At 42.0% G+C, this 19,122-nt stretch overlaps 1 protein-coding gene across 3 annotated transcripts in view; it reads right to left on the bottom strand.

Moving 5' to 3' along the window:
* Positions 1–19,122, bottom strand: part of mapre2 (microtubule-associated protein, RP/EB family, member 2) — a 128,526-nt gene that overhangs the window by 52,122 nt on the left and 57,282 nt on the right. For all 3 annotated transcript variants that reach the window (XM_078216136.1, XM_078216135.1, XM_078216134.1), the window contains exon 2: positions 83–210. In XM_078216136.1, coding sequence (XP_078072262.1) covers positions 83–203 — 121 coding nt within the window. In that variant the 5' untranslated portion in view covers positions 204–210. The remainder of the gene's footprint in view (positions 1–82; positions 211–19,122) is intronic.

The following is a 19,122-nucleotide window of genomic DNA, read 5'->3' as shown; positions in this document are numbered from 1 at the left end:
AATGAACACCATAAGTGGAGCTTGTTACCACCACACATTCAAATACATTTAAAAGATTTCTTTTAGAAAACTTAATTCTTACCTGAGCAAAGCTGTTCAATTTTTGTGTAATTTAAACACACCGTGTCATTAATCCAGGCCATGATGTCATGCCGACTCATGTTCTCACTAGTTACCGACGTTGAATACACATTAACAGCCATTCCCCAGCTGAAAAATATTTTTAAATATCCAAAGTTAAGAGTTTGTTTTCAATAAGTACAATCACATAATCAGTATGGAAAAAAATATTTTCTTTATTCAGCTCTTTTCACTTCCCGACCTGATGACTCTTCATTGAACTGGAAGACAGGTACATTTTACATAACTACCAACGCAACATCTTGCTGCAACACCAATGATTGATGGCATGAGATACTGCATATCTGGTTAAAAACAATTATTCACCTTCTTAAAAGCCGAAAATCCATCAAAAGCATTATACATTTTAAAAGGAGGCAATATGTTGTCAGGAAACCATTAATGAGAAGCATATGAAAGGTCATTCAGCTTATAAATTCCTATATTTCAAAGCCTATGTGCAAACTTAATTATTCACTTCTGTAGTCCTTATCAATGAAAATCAGGTGAAACTCACAAGATGTTTATCTATTCTCACATCTCAATTGGCTGATGTATTTTTAGAGGACATTTCTTTCATCCCAGTAGCACATTACTCAAGAACTGCTTCTTCCCTGCTGCCATCAGACTTTTGAATGGACCTATCTCGCATTAAGTTGATCTTTCTCTATATCCTAGCTATGACTGCAACATTACATTCTGCACTCTCTCCTTTCCTTCTTTATTAATGGTATGCTTTGTCTGTATAGCATGCAAGAAACAATACTTTTCACTGTATACTAATACATGTGACAATAAATCAAATCAAAATTACCAAATTTGATGGATTACAACTATCATCACTCCCTTTGCCTTTCTATAACATCTTTGTTATTTAATCGCTCCCACCCTCTTCAGAACCAACTACCCTACCCAACAGCATAAAAACCATCACATATCTACTTCCACCCACTTCTGAAGAGTTGTTTGATTTGAAAAATTCAGTGTGTTCTTCTCTCCACAGATGGTGCCAGATCTGCTGAATTTTTCCAGCATTTTATTTTTAGATTATTTGATACATCTGACTACATTCACCCTTATATTGTGTAGACATAGAATCCATATAATCCCTGCAGTGGGCCGAATGGCCTCCTCCTGCATCGAGTCTGCACTGACAACAATCCGACAAAGGCCCTATTCCATAACCCTACGTATTGGCCCCACTAATCCCCCTAACACTAAGGCTCAATTTAACATGAACAATCCACCTAACCCGCACACCTTTGTACAGTGGGAAGTAACTGGAGCACCAGAGGAAACCCACGCAGACACAGGGAGAATGTGCAAATTCCACACAGACAATGGCCCGAGGCCGGAATTGAACACAGTAAGAAGTCTCACAACACCAGGTTAAAGTCCAACAGGTTTATTTGGTAGCAAAAGCCACGAGCTTTCGGAGCGCTGTTCCTTCGTCAGGTAAGTGGGAGTTCTGTTCACAAACAGGGCATATAAAGACACAAACTCAGTTTACAAAATAATGGTTGGAATGAGAGTCTTTACAGGTAATCAAGTCTTAAAGGTACAGACAATGTGAGTGGAGAGAGGCTTAAGCACAGGTTAAAGTGATGTGTATTGTCTCCAGCCAGGACAGTTAGTGAGATTTTGCAAGCCCAGGCAAGTCGTGGGGGTTACAGATAGTGTGACATGAACCCAAGATCCCAGTTGAGGCCGTTCTCATGTGTGCGGAACTTGGTTATCAGTCTCTGCTCAGCGACTCTGTGTTGTCATGTGTCATGAAGGCCGCCTTGGAGAACACTTACTCGAAGATCAGAGGCCGCTCTGACTGCTGAAGTGTTCCCCAACAGGAACATCAACAAGTTCCATCCCACCATCATTCTCACCATGGACTACTCTCCGGAATCGGTTGCATTCTTGGACACACACATCTCCATCAAGGACGGTCACCTCAGCACTTCACTGTACCGCAAGCCCACGGATAACCTCACAATGCTCCACTTCTCCAGCTTCCACCCTAAACACGTTAAAGAAGCCATCCCCTACGGACAAGCCCTCCGTATACACAGGACCTGCTCAGATGAGGAGGATCGCAACAGACACCTCCAGACGCTGAAAGATGCCCTCATAAGAACAGGATATGGCGCTTGACTCATCGATCGACAGTTCCGACGCGCCACAGCGAAAAACCGCACCGACCTCCTCAGAAGACAGACACGGGACACGGCGGACAGAGTACCCTTCGTTGTCCAGTACTTCCCCGGAGCAGAGAAGGTACGACATCTTCTCCGGAGCCTTCAACATGTCGTCATCGATGAAGACGAACATCTCGCCAAGGCCATCCCCACACCCCCATTTCTTGCCTTCAAACAACTGCACAACCTCAAACAGACCATTGTCCGCAGCAAACTACCCAGCTTTCAGGAGAACAGTGACCACGACACCACACAACCCTGCCACAGCAACCTCTGCAAGATATGCCGGATCATTGACACGGATGCCATCATCTCACGTGAGAACACCATCCACCAGGTACACAGTACATACTCTTGCAACTCGGTAAACGTTGTCGACCTGATACGCTGCAGGAAAGGATGTCTCGAGGCATGGTACATTGGGGAGACCATGCAGATGCTCCGACAATGGATGAATGAACACTGCTCGACAATCACCAGGCAAGACTGTTCTCTTCCTGTGGGGGAGCACTTCAGCGGTCACGGGCATTCAGCCTCTGATCTTCGGGTAAGCGTTCTCCAAGGCGGACTTCACGACACACGACAACGCAGAGTCGCTGAGCAGAGACTGATAGCCAAGTTCCGCACATATGAGAACGGCCTCAACCGGGATCTTGGGTTCATATCACACTATCTGTAACCCCCACGACTTGCCTGGGCTTGCAAAATCTCACTAACTGGAGACAATACACATCTCTTTAACCTATGCTTAAGCCTCTCTCCACTCACATTGTCTGTACCTTTAAGACTTGATTACCTGGAAAGACTCGCATTCCAACCATTATCTTGTAAATTGAGTTTGTGTCTTTATATGCCCTGTTTGTGAACAGAACTCCCACTCACCTGACGAAGGAGCAACGCTCTGAAAGCTAGTGGCTTTTGCTACCAAATAAACCTGTTGGACTTTAAGCTGGTGTTGTGAGGCTTCTTACTGTGTTTACCCCAGTCCAACGCCGACATCTCCACATCATGACTACCATCGACGCCGGAATTGAATCCAGGTCCCTGGTGCTGTGAGGCAACAGTGCTAACCACTGTGCCACCCATTAGTAATTCCATCACTAATCAGTTTTTATTTAGCTAGGGTTTTTACTTTTGAACAAATTGAACACTTCATTCTTTTGCTGGGAGCTGCTTTACACACTCTATAAAATAGGTGTCTTTCCTTGCTTGAGGTTCATTATTGTTGTACTTCAGTATTCCGGTTCAATGTCCAGGCCCATGAATCCTTCCTACTTGTACTCTGAAATCAAGACACTGAAGTAATATTAACTCCCAAGAATGGCTGGGTTTGAGGTGAGTGAGAAGTTAAAATCTGAAACCCAAATCTTCCCAATTTTTGGTTTTTAATGAAGATGGGTGACTTCTCTGGGTGGGGCAATGTAAGATAGGCGTTTTGGCATATGTTCCCAGTAATTGCTTTTAAAGCTGTTGCTGCATTTCTCTATTTTAACATGCCTTCCCCCTCTCCCCTAGCCAGATCTCTTCTATTTCACCCATAGGACATCTGAAAACATGACTTCTGGGTTTCCCATATAGAACTCCTCCTACCACAGCTTAAATACTGGGGCTGTTGTCTGCAATTTAGACACATTTGTGCTGAATATGAAGGCTGACAACAATTGAAATCATCAAGCATCTATATTTCCAGTACCTACCTATGCTTTTTGGTGACCATTTTAATTTTGGTTAATGCCAGCAGCTAGAACATACAAATACCTCATGAAAATTACCACTGTTACTAGAAACAGACCATTCATGTTTGAAAATATATTCTGATTGCAGCATGAGTAGAAACTAAACACAGGCTGTGTGCTTCATCCGGAAAGATAATGTAACAGATGCTTGGAGCAATAAAAAATGCATTTGTATAAGTCATTGGGGAAGCTTCAGGAACCCAATGATCTAATTTGATATATTTAATCACAACTTGTTCCAGCCTGGACTTCCAAGGCAACACGAAATTTAGAACCTTCAGGCTGCACAGCTCTGGAGTGTGCAGCTCCTCATTTTAAGTTATGTTCCTTGAAATCATGACTTGAAGTGGAACAACGTTATGTGAATCATGGGTTTCCATAGTCAATGTTAAAGCTGGAGTTAGGTTCTGTTGGGTTTTTTTTTTTGCTGGGTGAGAAATGCCCAGTGTACAGGTTGAAATACTGCATTATACGTGTACAATGTGTATTTCTAATTTAAATAATTTAATAGTTTTAAAAAAAGATTGATGTTGCCTCGAATATAATACAAGCAGAGGCCTCCTAAGCAGTGGTGCTGATCAACTCACAGGACTTAATGTTGAATGAAATGAGTGACAGGCAACGAAGATGTGTGACAATGATGCCTGCCCCAATGAAGACAGGCGGCGATGATGTGCAGCTACATGCGTGGAATGAAAATGGATAGCAATGATGTGAGGAAGAAATGAGATGAAACAACTCTAAAGTGGAAATTGTGACTTAAAGCAGGGCAAACGGACCCATAACAAAAATAGCTTTAAAATGTGGGGCAAAGAGGACTTCCTGTATGCGGTACTGCAGTTCATGAGAGAGAAGACTCAATGACTCTCTGAGCCTATATTGAACCTTGCAATACATACTCTGGTCTGTTTGCCTGCTATCTAGGCAATGCTAAAATTTTGCATGTTTATAATTTATGTTCTGAAATAAAGATGCTACATTAATTTTTTTTTTGAAAACCCGATTTATAGTTTATAGCCAGCTACATAGTCTCCGCATTTAATTCCCGCTATACGAAGGTCAGGAAAATATGAGTTGGCTTGTATAAATTCCTGTGCCAATAACAGTAACAAGGTTTCCATTCAATCCTCAGCAATACCATGATACTAAATATTGTGTGTGCAAGTTCAATCTTCAGTTTGTAGGGATCAAGCACTCACATATAGCTATGGTTCCTGGTGCTGTGCACAGAAGTACCATTTGAATCTCTCTCTCAGGATTCCATTAAAAATTGTGGCTTAGTGTCACCTAAATCACAAATTCCCGATGAATCTCCTAATTAACTGTACCTTTTTGAGTGCGAGGCCTTATCTCATCATCTAGCTTTCATTTTTAAGTAACTTGCCTATATCTAAAAAAGTTTTATATGTTTCAGTATTATAACCACTTGGATTCAGGGTCATATTCAAATCTTTATTCCACGAGAAAGTGGGTCAGTTCTGTAAATCTTTTCTATATACCCTTGAGCCAAAGTCAACGTTATCCATTATCCATCTCTAAATTCACTGCAACATATCTATATCCTTCTCAGAACTACTTACAACATATTTACAACTTTCCTTAAATAGGAAACCAATACTGCACACAGTACTCCAGATATGGCCTCACCAATGCCTGTATAACTGAAACATTAGCTCCCTAACTTCCGTATTCAATTCACCTCATAATAAACAATAATATTCTACTAACTTTCCTAATTACAAGCTGCACCTGCATACTAACCTTTTGCAATTCATGCACCAGGGCACCCAGATCCTTTCACATCTCAGAGCTCTGCAATCTTTCAGCATTTCAATTATATGCTTTTTTATTCTTCCTGCCGAAATAGAGGTTTAGAGCATGGAAACAGGCCCTTCGGCCCAACTTGTCCATGCCGCCCTTTTTTTTTTAAACCCCTAAGCTAATCCCAATTGCCTGCATTTGGCCATATCCCTCTTCCCAACATACTCATGAAACTGTCTAAATGCTTTTTAAAAGACAAAATTGTACCTGCGTCTACTATGACCTCTGGCAGCTTGTTCCAGACACTCACCACCCTGTGTGTGAAAACATTGCCCCTCTGGACACTTTTGTATCTCTCCCCTCTCACCTTAAACCTATGCCCTCTAGTTTTAGACTCCCCTACATTTGGGAAAAAGTATTGGCTATCTAGCTGATCTGTGCCCCTCATTATTTTATAGACCTCTATAAGATCACCCCTCAGCCTTCAATGCTCCAGAGAAAAAAAGTCCAGTCTATCCAGCCTCTCCTTATAACTCAAAACATCAAGTCCCAGTAGCATCCTAGTAAATCTTTTCGGCACTCTTTCTAGTTTAATAATATCCTTTCTATAATAGGGTGACCAGAACTGTACACAGTATTCCAAGTGTGGCCTTACCAATGTCTTGTACACCTTCAACAAGACATAGAAATATAGAACATAGAACAGTACAAATGGACAAATTCACATTTTCCCACATCATACTCCATTTGCCAGATCTTTATCCACTCTTGAACCTATTTCCCCCAGTAGCCCCCTTATGTCCTCTTCACAATTTATTTTCCTAACTATCTTTGTATGATCAGTAAATTTAGCAACCATACCTTTGGTCCCTCTATCCAAATCATTTACATGAATTGTAAAAAGTTGAGGCCCCAGTACTGGTCCCTGTGGTACACCACTTGTTACATCCTGCCAACCAGAAAAAGACCCATTTATGCCTACTATGTTTCCTGTAGGGTAGCCAATCTTCTGTCCATGCTAATATGTTACCCCCTACATCATGAGCTTTTATTTTCTACAATAACCTTTGATGTGGCACCTTATCAAATGCCTTCTGGAAATCTATGTACAGTATATCCACCAGTTCCCCTTTATCCACAGCACATGTTACTTCTTCAAAGAACTCGAATCGGTTAAACATGAATTCCCTCTCACAAAACATGCTGACTCTATCAGTCCAAAGATGTGCAGGTTAAGTGCACTGGCCATACTAAATTGCCCCTTAGTGTCCCGGGATGCACAGGTTAGAGGGATCAGTGGGTAAATATGTGGGGTCACAGGGATTAGGCCGAGGTGGGATTGTTATCAGTGCAGACTCGATGGGCCGAATGGCCTCCTTTTGCACTGCAGGAGTTCCATGATTCTATTCTATGATTACCTTGAATTTATCTAAGTGCCCTGTTATAACATCTTAAATAATAGCCTCTAACGTTTCCCGATGACAGATGTTAAGCTAACCGGCCTGCAGTTTCCTGTCTTCTAGAATAAAGCAGTTACATTCGCTATTTTCTAATCTAATGGAACCTTCCTTGAATCTAGTGAATTTTGGAAAATTAAAACTAATGCACCAACTGTCTCTCTAGCCACTTTTTCAAGACCTAGGATGAAATCCATTAGGACCCGGGGACTTGTCAGCTTGCAGCTCAGTACTACTTCCCTGGTGATATAATTCTCTGGAGTTCCTCCATTCCTTGATTTACAGCAACTTATGGGGTATTACTTTATCCTCTTATAGTGAAGATAGAGGCAAAATATCTGTTCAATTTATCTACCATCTCCCTATTTTCCATTAGTAATTCTGATTTGATTTATGGTCACATGTATTAGTATACAGTGAAAAGTATTGTTTCTTGCACGCTATACAGAAAGCATACCGCACAGAGAAGGGAAGGTGGTGCAGAATATAGAGTTACAGTTATAACTAAGGTGTAGAGAAATCTGAGAGAGATTGAATTCAAGCGTTGTTAGAGTTTAAGAGTTAGAATGGAGTTTAAAAAGCATAGAATGAGTAAAAGATCAAATTAAGCAGGTATGCTGGGCACAGCGCCATGCTCCAGCGCCATCTTGGGATATTACACTGTCATGGACTTCAGGAAGGGAGCCATGGTCCCTGACTGGATGGGAAATTCACAGACATAACTAGATAGCAGAATTAATAGGAATGCATACCTTGGTGCCAAAACCCGAGACCCCCTTGCAAAGCGAGATTTAACTTGGAGACGTTAAAACAAAGACCAAGGGTTGGGCTGATTTAAAATACAAACAGGTAGGCAACGACAGAAGCAAAATAAGCATTCATGTCTTTGAACACAATCAGAACTCTCTCAAAACTCAGCATGTTGGGAGGAGTTATAATTTAGGGCCAAGTGTCTGAAAATTGACAATAGATGTACATTAATATTTGGCGGATCTTGTCTCTACATTAATAACTAATCGGGAGGTATGAACACATATCCTAGACTGACTGAAACCGTAATTCTGCGACATATTGTTTACCATTGCATCTTCAATCTCCAAGCATTGTACATGACCTCTGGGAAGATATGTTTCAATGGAACAGGGTCTAAAGATCACATTATATGAACTCAGTAATGGCCTTTCTGAGCAGAGGTGGCTCAGAGAGCTCACGTCTCTCATTGCAATGATATTAAAATCTGCTGTAATTCTGCATCCAGTCAGGGTCTTATTGTGGTTTCTTTGTTTCTCCATCAATTCGGCAAGTAGTAGCTCTCTCAAGTTACAGAACACCACAGATTTTATGCATTCCTTACTGCTTTCACCTCATCTTTAATGGCCAGTCCTTTAGCAGTCGAGGTATCAAACTCTGGATTTCCTTCTCTATCCTTTAGAATCCTACTTTAAAAAATTTCTTTGGCTAAGATTTCAGTCAATCTTTCTAATATCTCTCTAGCTTTATGTCATTTTTTTCTGATTATGCTCGTGATGTTTTCCAACATTAAAGATGGAATATAAATGCACGGCATCATAATGCTGAGGTGCAGAAAACTGCAACTTTTCCAAAACTAAGTCAAACAACCAGTATAGAGACGAGTGACAAAAAGTGGAGGGGGAGAGGCTGGTGTCTCTAACAAACACAGATTTTGACACTTTTGCATGTGGATAATGCTACCAGGCATACAGATAAAGAGGATAGGTTTTTGGAGGCCTTCAGAGCCAATGACGCAGGGGAGACGATTAAATATACATCAGATTAGAAAATACTTAGAAGCAACCAAATAGTTTCAGAATGAACATCATGCATGACAAACCTGGGGTAGTTTGAGGAAATTATCGATATGGTGGATGAAGTACAGTGCATATCATGCAAATGAATATTTAGAAATATTTGACAAGATAAACACAAGACAAGAGGGCAATATTAAGGGGGGGGGCATAGAATTGTGGGAAGATAATAAATTGGATTAAAAGTTGGTTGTAAGGATGGAAAGAGACGAAGTTAAAGGCAGTTTCTCAATGTTTTAAAGTGAGTCACCATGTTCCACAGGGGTTCGACAGCCGTGTTCACTGAATGGGTCAATGGTTTGGCTTGTTCCAAGAATTGTAACCTAGTGTCAATGTCAGGATTGCAAAGAACACAGTGGATTAATGCGCTCATCATAATCAGCTTTTCCTCATTGAGGATAATGTCTATTCAGGGTCGCAAGTTTACGCCATGAGTTTTCATGTGACTTAACAGGCCGATTCTCGACTCGCAGATTTTTGGACACATGGGGCAGAATGCCCCACAAAGTAGTGGGATCTGGAGTGTCCCCTTATCTTTCCTTCTCAGCCACTGCTCTGCCTCCTTATGAAGCATTTGGACTCAAAGCATAATGCAGTTTGATGGATACGTTGCCACATTATGCTGACTTTGTACAAGACACTAGTTAAACTTCAGCTGGAATATTGTGCACAGTTCTAGGCATCAACACCAGAGGAAGAATGTGAACATATTGGAGAGTGTGCAGAAGAGCCTTACAAGAACGGTTCCAGGGATGATAAACTTCAGTTATGAGAATAGATTGGAGAGGACAAAGGTGGCTAAAAGGAGATTTGATAATGTTCAAAAGCATGAAGGGGATAGATGGACAGAAGGTGGCTAAAAGGAGATTTGATAATGTTCAAAAGCATGAAGGGGATGGATGGAATAAACAGGGAGAAACTGTTGCCTCTTATAAAAAGATCAAGAATGAAAAGGATTTAAAGTGATTTGCAAAAGAATCACATGTGATGCGAGAAAAAACATTTTCACACAACAAGTGGTCCTGAACGCACTGCCTGGAAATGTGGTGGAGGTAGATACAAAGCATTCAAGAGGGCAGTAGATGATTATTTGAATGGGAACAATGTGCAAGGATACAAGGAAAAAGCAGGGAAATGGCACAAAGTCACGATCCCTCTTTGGAGAGCCAGCGCAGACACAATGGGCTAAATGGCTTCCTTCTGTGCCATAACAATTCTGTGACTTTGATTGTTTGGTAGCAAGTTCCACTCAATCATAAATGTCAATACTGTCACACTTGTGGTGTTTTCTTTTTCCATCCAGAATGTTTGGCCATTTAAGAGTTGAGAATCGGCCATCCGAACAGCGTCCAGTCCGTTGTTCATTTTGCAGTACTTTTGTCGGAATGCTTATGGAGCTGGTTTCAAGGGCACTGGGTATTTTTGATGGTCCTCCCACGGAATTTGCAGGATGTGACAGACACATTGCTGATGAAGTTCCTCTAGCACTCGTATTGCTGATACACAGTCCAGGTGTCACTGCAGTACAGCAGTGCGTTGATGCCAACTGCTCTGTACTCTAGGGCTTATGTTGCGGAGTTCTTTGTTGTCAAATGCTCGTTGCCACAGTTTGTAGAAAGCTGAGCTGGTACAGCTGATTCAGTATTGGAACTTATCAATGATCACCTTTTCAGAAAACAGAAGTAGCAGTAGGCCATTCAGCCCTTTGGGCCAGCTCTGTCATATCAACTACCTCAATGCCAATTTCTTATGCTATTCCCAAGTGAAGAAATTCCTCCTCATCCCAGTCTTAAATTATTGTTCTGAGATGGTGTCCCCTACTTCTAGACTAACTAGCCAAAAGGTAGCTGCCCAGGTACGGGAAACGTTCAACGTATTCCAGAATCTTTCCAAAATATATGGGAGGCTGAATATTTGACTGACCAGGTCTGGGTTAATATGAATGTTGTTTCGGCAACATTCAAGAATAGGCCTAGTTTCTTGAAAGCAGAATTGAACAGAATGAGAAAAGTTGCAGGGTGGACAATAACACTGCAGTCAACCACAAACTGGAGATCATGTCTATCTTTAATGGTCAGTTTAGTTTTGGCATGGAGGTGGCTGAGGTTTAAGAGTTTGCCATCTGGGCAGTATTTAACACTCACACCATTTGAGGAGCTGAATAGCCACTGACAGGTAGATTGTCATTAGTATGGGGGCTATCACACAGCCTTACTTGACACCAGTTCAAATTTTGAAGGTTGTCTATTTCAGATCACCCACTCAAAATAGTTGCAGTCAGATCATGAAGCAGTTGCAGGACTGTAAATAAGTTTAGTTTGGATACTCAAATCTCTGGAGCACAATCCACTGAGCCTTGCAGTTCATTGAGTCAAATGCTTATATCAGGTCAATGAATGTTGTTCTCTACATTTTTCCTGAATTTGTCTGGCAGAGATCAAGTCAGGTATTCCTCTAAAAGGTCTAAAGCCACACTGTATCTGGGAGGATTTCCTCAGCATAGGGAATAGGTGATTCGGGAGAGATTCAGGAGAATTCGGGAGAGATTCAGGAGAATGCGGGAAGATTCAGGGAATCCTTCCGTGGATAAGAGGGAAATGCCTCAAACATTGCCACAGCATGATTTATCTCCCTCTTGAATGGGAATTGGAATTGCCAATTCCTGAAGTCGGGGGGAGTTCTTTTTTCTTTCAAATCCGCAGGATGAGTACACAGAGTCTTGATATGAGCAAAAAGACCAATAGCGTTGAAAGACCTGATGGAATACCATTATGGCTGCAAGCTTTGTTGTTTTCCATCCACTTGATTGAAAGGAGAGCTGCATCAAACAATGTTGGATAACCCATGGATTCTACAAAAGGCTACTGGGGATAGCCTGGAGATCAGCAGCTACTGCAGACTCATGGTTGAGGAGTTTTTAGAGATATGTTCTTTCCAATGTTGATGAATTGGGCGGCACGGTAGCACAGTGGTTACCACTGCTGCTTCACAGCTCCAGGGACCTGGGTTCGATTCCCGACTTGGGTCAGTGTCTGTGTGGAGTTTGCACATTCTCCTCGTGTCTGCGTGGGTTTCCTCCCACAGTCCAAAGATGTGCGGGTTAGGTTGATTGGCCGTGCTAAAATTGCCCCTTAGTGTCCTGAGATGCGTGGGTTAGAGGGATTAGCGGGTAAATGTGTAGGGATAAGGGGTTAGGGCCTGGGTGGGATTGTGGTCGGTGCAGACTTGATGGACCAGATGGCTTCTGTCTGCACTGTAGGGTTTCTATGATTCTATGAATGGCACTGTCATGCTTAAGAACAGAGACACCACTCTCTGAACGAAGGGTGTCCATTTGATCTTGGTCTATAGATGCTCTCTGATGGCTTAAAAAAAACATTATGCTGAACATCATGGCACATTATGTTGGATCTCTCAAGCTCTCTTCCCACGTGTCCTTTATTCTCTGAATTTGTTTCTGGATGCCAGCATTGAGTTGCTTGAATGCTGCCTTCTTGACTTGCTACCTTGGGTTGTTCTGCAGGGAATGAAAGCCAAGCATTCTTCATGGTTTTTATTAATCCAGTCCTGATTACTGCAATGCTTGATCCCAATGGTCTGGACACAACAGCCTAATGCAGCTAATTTTATTTCATCCCATTGTTTCAAAACCGAGTTGGATATGTGAAGATTTTCCAAGGTGACTGTGAGCTGCACTTTGAATTCCTCACTTCAGTTGGGCTGTTTTAGGGCAGAGGCACTGACCTTCTTCCTCTTGGACTTTTGGTTCTTGCGATGACTTGGTGCTCAGTGTATGTTCATCACCAATTGATGGTTTGTCCAGCAGGCATCAGTCCCCACATGGATTGAATGATAGAGAAATCACTTTGATCTTTGATGTGAACAATGACATAATCCAGTAGATACCAGTGTTCTGATCTAGGATAACTTCATGAGGTTTTGTATTTGTCCTTCTGGCAGAAGAGGGTTTTTGTTATAATGAGGCCATGCTGAGCACATTTTGTCAGCAGGAGAACACCACTTGCATTGTGTTGGCTTTTCCCACATTGGTTTTCCCAATGGTTCTTCTCCAGCCATGGGAGTCACAGATAAGCTTGACTCATTACGATTATAAACTCATTAAAGTGTCACCTCAAAAATCTGCTGTTGGTTTTCTGGCAATTTATTTATACTGAACAAAGAAAGATTAAAAATTATTTTTTGCCCACAAATCACATCAGAAGTGTTGGATATAATCCGGTGAATTTCTGCTCTACATGCTAGAAAATACTGCTAAAGCAAAACTTAAATGTAGACAAGTGCATTAAGGATTTTGTTTTGGGGTTCCCACTCCATTCATCACTGAATAATTACAGCATAGGTGGAAGCCATTTGGCCTATCGTGTCTTCACCAGCTCTCCAAGTGAGCAATTCAGCCAGTGACATTCCCCTGCCTTCACCCCATAATGGTGCACATTCGCCTTTTTCAGATAACAGTCTAATTTCCTTCTAATGCCTCGATTGGACATGCCTCACCACACACAGGCTATGCATTCCAGACCTTAATCACTGTGCAGAAAAGATTTTCCTTGGGTTGCTTTTGCTTCTTTTGTGAATATTGTCACCAGGTTCCAATTTCTGTGACTTTGGTTCAACTACCATGAACCTAGATGTTGCTCCAATTATCAGATTTCATTTCAACCACATCCCTGAGATTTAAAAAAAAAAATCACCAGATGTGTCATGAGAAGCCATTGCCTGAAAACTAAAAGCTCATATCAAAACCAAAATAAATCAAAGCAGGACAAAATAGTAAGGAGTTTGGATAGAGTGGGTGGGAAGAGCACATTTACTTTGGCAGAGAGGTCAGTGAGGAGGGGACACAGATTTAAAGCGATCAATAGAAAGATTAGAGAATAGGTGAAGAAAAACTTTTTCACCCAGAGGACTGTGGGAGGCTGGAAATCTGTCTGAGAGGGTAGTAGAGGCAGAAACCCTCAACTCTCTTCACAGGTTTCTCAATATGCATCTGAACTGCCGTAACCTGCAGGGCTACAGACCAAATACTGGAAAGCAGGATTAGGCTCGCTTGTTTTTTGGCCGGTGTAGACACAAAGAACCAAGTGGCCATTTCTGTGCTGTAAACTTAATGATTCAAAAAAAAGTGCTGCAAAGATGATTTGTGGTCTCTTGTCATCGTCAATGAAATATTTTATTTTCAAAATGTTCTGCAAGGCAATGAAAGCTACTCATTTTTGTTCCATTTATTGCAAGAGATCTTGATGGAAATTGGCTGTATTTATTTGAATTAAATGTTTCCCTTTTGGGTGTAGTCATAAAGTCTAGTATCTTGTAATTCACCAATTGAGTGAAATATGCTAGAAGTGTTTTAAATGTCAATCAAATGGGGGTGGAAGACTTTGACTAAAAAAAACTATAATTAAGATAGTGAAAACCCTGTTTCTCAAAAAGAAAAATGATTTAAATTCTGATATATTCTTCCTCCTCCTTGCTTCCAGTTCCTTCCCATATGGGACAAGTTGTCTCATGTGGCAAGCAATACAACTCCACCAAATCGGATGTAGAACATAATCTGGTGTGACTCATTGTACCAAGAATTCAGTGTGACGCAGATAGGCACAAATCAACATTCGACATGTTGCACAAACGCACTAATCATTTTTCTTTAAATTCACATCACTGTTAGGACACAACATTTCTCTCTTTCACTATTCCATAGAATCATAGAAACCCTACAGTGCAGGAGGCGGGCATTTGGCCCATCGAGTCTGCACCGACCACAATCCCACACAGGCCCTACCCCCATATCCCTACTAATTTTACCCACTAATCCCTCTAAACCTACGCATCTCAGGACACTAAGGGGCAATTTTAGCATGGTCAATCAACTTAACCCGCACATCTTTGGACTGTGGGAGGAAACCGGAGCACCCGGAGGAAACCCACGCAGACATGAGGAGAATGTGCAAACTCCACAGACAGTGACCCAAGCCAGGAATCGAACCCAGGTCCGTGGAGCTGTGAAGCAGCAGTGCTCACCACTGTGCTACCGTCCCGCCCCGCCCCATCACTGGGTATCATGCTAGAACTAAGCAGAATAAAACAAAGAGATTATACCTAGATTTTTGGGCTATTCTGAAAGTAACAAACTTTTAATGAGCTGGTATTCTGTCACAACCATTGGCTTTTCAATAATATAAGTAATGGGTAAAGATTAACCATACAACACAGTAGATAAAAAAAACCTTTGTAGATTTCTGGTTATAGAACATAGAACAGTACAGCACAGAACAGGCCCTTCGGCCCACGATGTTGTGCCGAGCTTTGTCCGAAACCCAGATCAAGCTATTTCCTCCCCATCATCCCGAAGTACTCCATGTGCCTATCCAATAGCTTCTTAAATGTTCCTAAAGTTTCTGACTCCACTATCCCTGCAGGCAGTCCATTCCACACCCCAACCACTCTCTGCGTAAAGAACCTACCTCAGACATCCTTCCTATATCTCCCACCATGAACCCTATAGTTATGCCCCCTAGTTACCGCTCCATTCACCCGAGGAAATAGTCTTTGAACGTTCACTCCATCTATCCCCCTCATCATCTTATAAACCTCTATCAAGTCTCCTCTCAACCTCCTCCGCTCCAAAGAGAAAAGCCCAAGTTCCCTCAACCTTTCCTCATGGGTTATGGGTGTGAAAGAAACAGAATCATTCAGCCAATCATGTCTGTGCTGTCTCTCTGAAGGAGCAAGCACCACCCACCCCTCCATAGCCCTGCATATTCTTCCTTTCGATATAATAAAATTCCCTCTTAAATGCCTCAATTGAACCTGCTTGCAGCACACTTTCAAGCAGCGCATTCCCGATCCCAACCATGAGTGTGAATAAGTTTTTCCTCATATTTCCATTGCTTCTTTCGCCAATTACCTGAAACCTATTTATTTTCGACCCTTCCACCAATGGGAACAGCTTTTCCCTATGTACTCTATCCAGACCCCCTCATTATTTTGTAAACCGTTATTAAATCTCTTCTCAATCTTTACTCCAAGAAAAATAGTCCCAAGTTCTCCAATCTAGCCACGCAACTGAAGCTTCCTCAAATCTGGATCCATTTTCATTAACCTTTTCCGCACTCGCTCTGTAATGTCTACATATCTTTCCTGGATTGTTCTCTGTGTTTTCTTCCCACAGCCAGCCTAAACCTTATGATACATTGACCATTGTTCCAAAACTTTCCTCCTGCTGACACTTGATCCACTTGGCCAACATCATTCCCAAAACCAGTTCTAACAAGCCTTCCCTTCCCATTGGCCTGAAAACATATTGCTGTAGAAAAGTGGCCTGAAAACATACTGGAGAAAATTTTCCTGAACAGACACATTGCTCTGCCCTTTATTGTTATCCCAGTCTACATTCAGATAATTAAAGTTTCCCATTATAACTATACAATTCTTAGCTAGCTCTCTGAAAATTGAAGCCCAAGTTTAATTTTGCTCGAATGGAAATATTAGGATTTTTAACCATGCATCAACAAGATACTTTGAACTGTAGTGTTGCTGCTTGTGAGCAGGAATTCCAGTCTCACCATCTATCTTAACATGACGTTGGTTAACGTGAAGTACATGTAATCTGAATGCTTGCCCTTTTTGTTACCAATTTATGTTGATTGTCTCTTTCCGAAACAAAACTTCTTGGCACAAAAAAAATACTGCAGATGTTGGAAATCTGAAATAAAAACAGAAGATGCCGGAAATGCTGAACTGGTCAGTCAACATCTGTGCAGAGAAACAAGTCAATTATCTTTCATGAGAATGGAGGAAAAATAGAAAATGCTGAAAAAAAAAGACATGCCGAAGCAAAGGGCGGCAAGGTGGCATAGTGGTTTGCACTGCTGCCTCAGTGCCAGGGACCCAAGTTCAATTCCAGCCTTGAGTGACAGTCTGTGTGGAGTTTGCATGTTCTCCGTGTCTGCATGGGTTTCCTCCGGGTGTTCCAGTTTCCTCCCACAGTCCAAAGATGGACAGGTTAGGTGGATTGGCCGTGCTAAATTGCCCCTTAGTGCCAAGGAGATTAGCAGGGTAAATACGTGGGTTTACGGGGATAGGGCCTGGGTAGGTTTGTTGTTGGTGCAGGCTTGATGGGCCAAATGACCTCCTTCTGCACTGCAGGGATTCTATGATTTTCATCTTGCACTCATCAGGACACTTGTAAAATATCAATAAGTGGAAAACAATTTATCTTGTATAAAAAGAAAGTGCTGATTGGTTGGCAATTAGACTCAGATTGGTACAGGCGTTGCCATAGAGAATGCACCAGTTAATGGTGACTGACAGCTAACTGGCAAATATGCTGTGAATTTAAACCAGGCAGCTTGACCCTGATTGGTCAAGGCATTGCCCTGGAGAATAAACCAGTGAATGGCTGTCACTTATTTTGTTAAGCTGAAACAGGCGCAATGCATGTCCTTGCTCTTTCTACCAGGGTCCTGTGTATTAATCTATGTAGCCTCCATTACATCAATGCGCCACAATGTGATCCCGACTGATTATCTTAAAACTGCATGTCAGCATAATCCTCAACACAGAATAATTTAGTAAATATTGTCCAATCGTAGAAACACATCTAATATTGGACATTGTGTTTTGAGTTTTACAAGCACAGGCTGGTTGGGTATGGTCAGCAACTGGGACATGCTATTTGATACAATCCGCTGGGTTTTGGGAGTATGGTCTACATACCTAGCATCACACTAGCATTGAAATTCATATACCACCTTACTCAATTTGTGTGATGGACAGAATGTCTTTTTGTCTAGATGGCAGCAGTGTGGTTAGTGGTAAATACCACTCGGGCTGCTACTGCATAATAGCAGCATGAAACAGCCAGTTTCACCTGTTGCTCAGATTTTTGAGATATCGTGCCTTTCCAGGGCAATCGGAGGTAGACTTCAGGGCCTAAAGTGATGGCCTTACACCAGTACAGGAGTTTGCTTGATTCCAGGGATGAAGGAGTTGTCTTGAGAGGAAAGCCTGGACAGGATGGGCCTGTATACATTGGAGTTTAGATGAATGAGGTGATTGTCTTGAAACATACAGAACCCCTAGAGTGTAGAAGGAGGCCATTCCATCATTGTGTCTGCACCAACTCTTACCCAGGCCCTATCCTCGCAACCACACATATTTTACCCCACTAATTCCCCTAATCTATATGTATCTTGGGACACTAAGGGGGAATTTAGAATGGCCAGCTTACCTAACCTGTTCATCTTTGGACTGTGGGAGGAAACCAGAGCACCTGGTGGATACCCATACAGGTGAGGGGAGAATGTGAATACTCCACACAGAAGGGCCAGAACTGAAACCGGGTCCCTAGCACTGTTTGGCAGCGGTGCTAACCACTGTGCCACTCAAAAAATCAAGATTCTGAGGGGACTTAGCAGTTTGGATGCTGAATGTTTCCCCTTATCGGAAAGTCAAGAACTAGGGGAGATAGTTTAAAAATAAGAGCACTCCCATTCAAGATGGAGATCTTGATGGTTTCATTGTTATTATTGAGAAAGAAAAACTTGCCTTTATGTGGTGGTGTTGGTCAAGGAATACATATTAGCCAAGACATCAGGAGGCCTCCCCTATCCTTCTTTGAATAGTTCAACAGGATTAAGGGGCCATGTATTGGATTAATGTCTCATCCAAAGGATGTGGAGATGCCGGCGTTGGACTGGGGTAAACATAGTAAGGAGTCTAACAACACCAGGTTAAAGTCCAACAGGTTTATTTGGTAGCAAACGCCATTAGCTTTCGGAGCGCTGCTCCTTCGTCAGGTGAGTGGGATAACATGCCTTAAGATACACAGCTCCGAAAGCTAGTGAAGGCATGTTATCCCACTCACCTGACGAAGGAGCAGCGCTCTGAAAGCTAATGGCGTTTGCTACCAAATAAACCTGTTGGACTTTAACCTGGTGTTGTTAGACTCCTTACTGGGTCATCCAAAGGATGGCAGCTATAGCACTCCTGCAATCAACTACGATCTTAAATT

Source organism: Mustelus asterias, chromosome 7 (assembly GCF_964213995.1).
Source record: "Mustelus asterias chromosome 7, sMusAst1.hap1.1, whole genome shotgun sequence".
NCBI lineage: Eukaryota > Metazoa > Chordata > Chondrichthyes > Carcharhiniformes > Triakidae > Mustelus > Mustelus asterias.
Note: the sequence above shows the minus strand (reverse complement) of the source record. Positions and strands in the feature narration are given on the sequence as shown.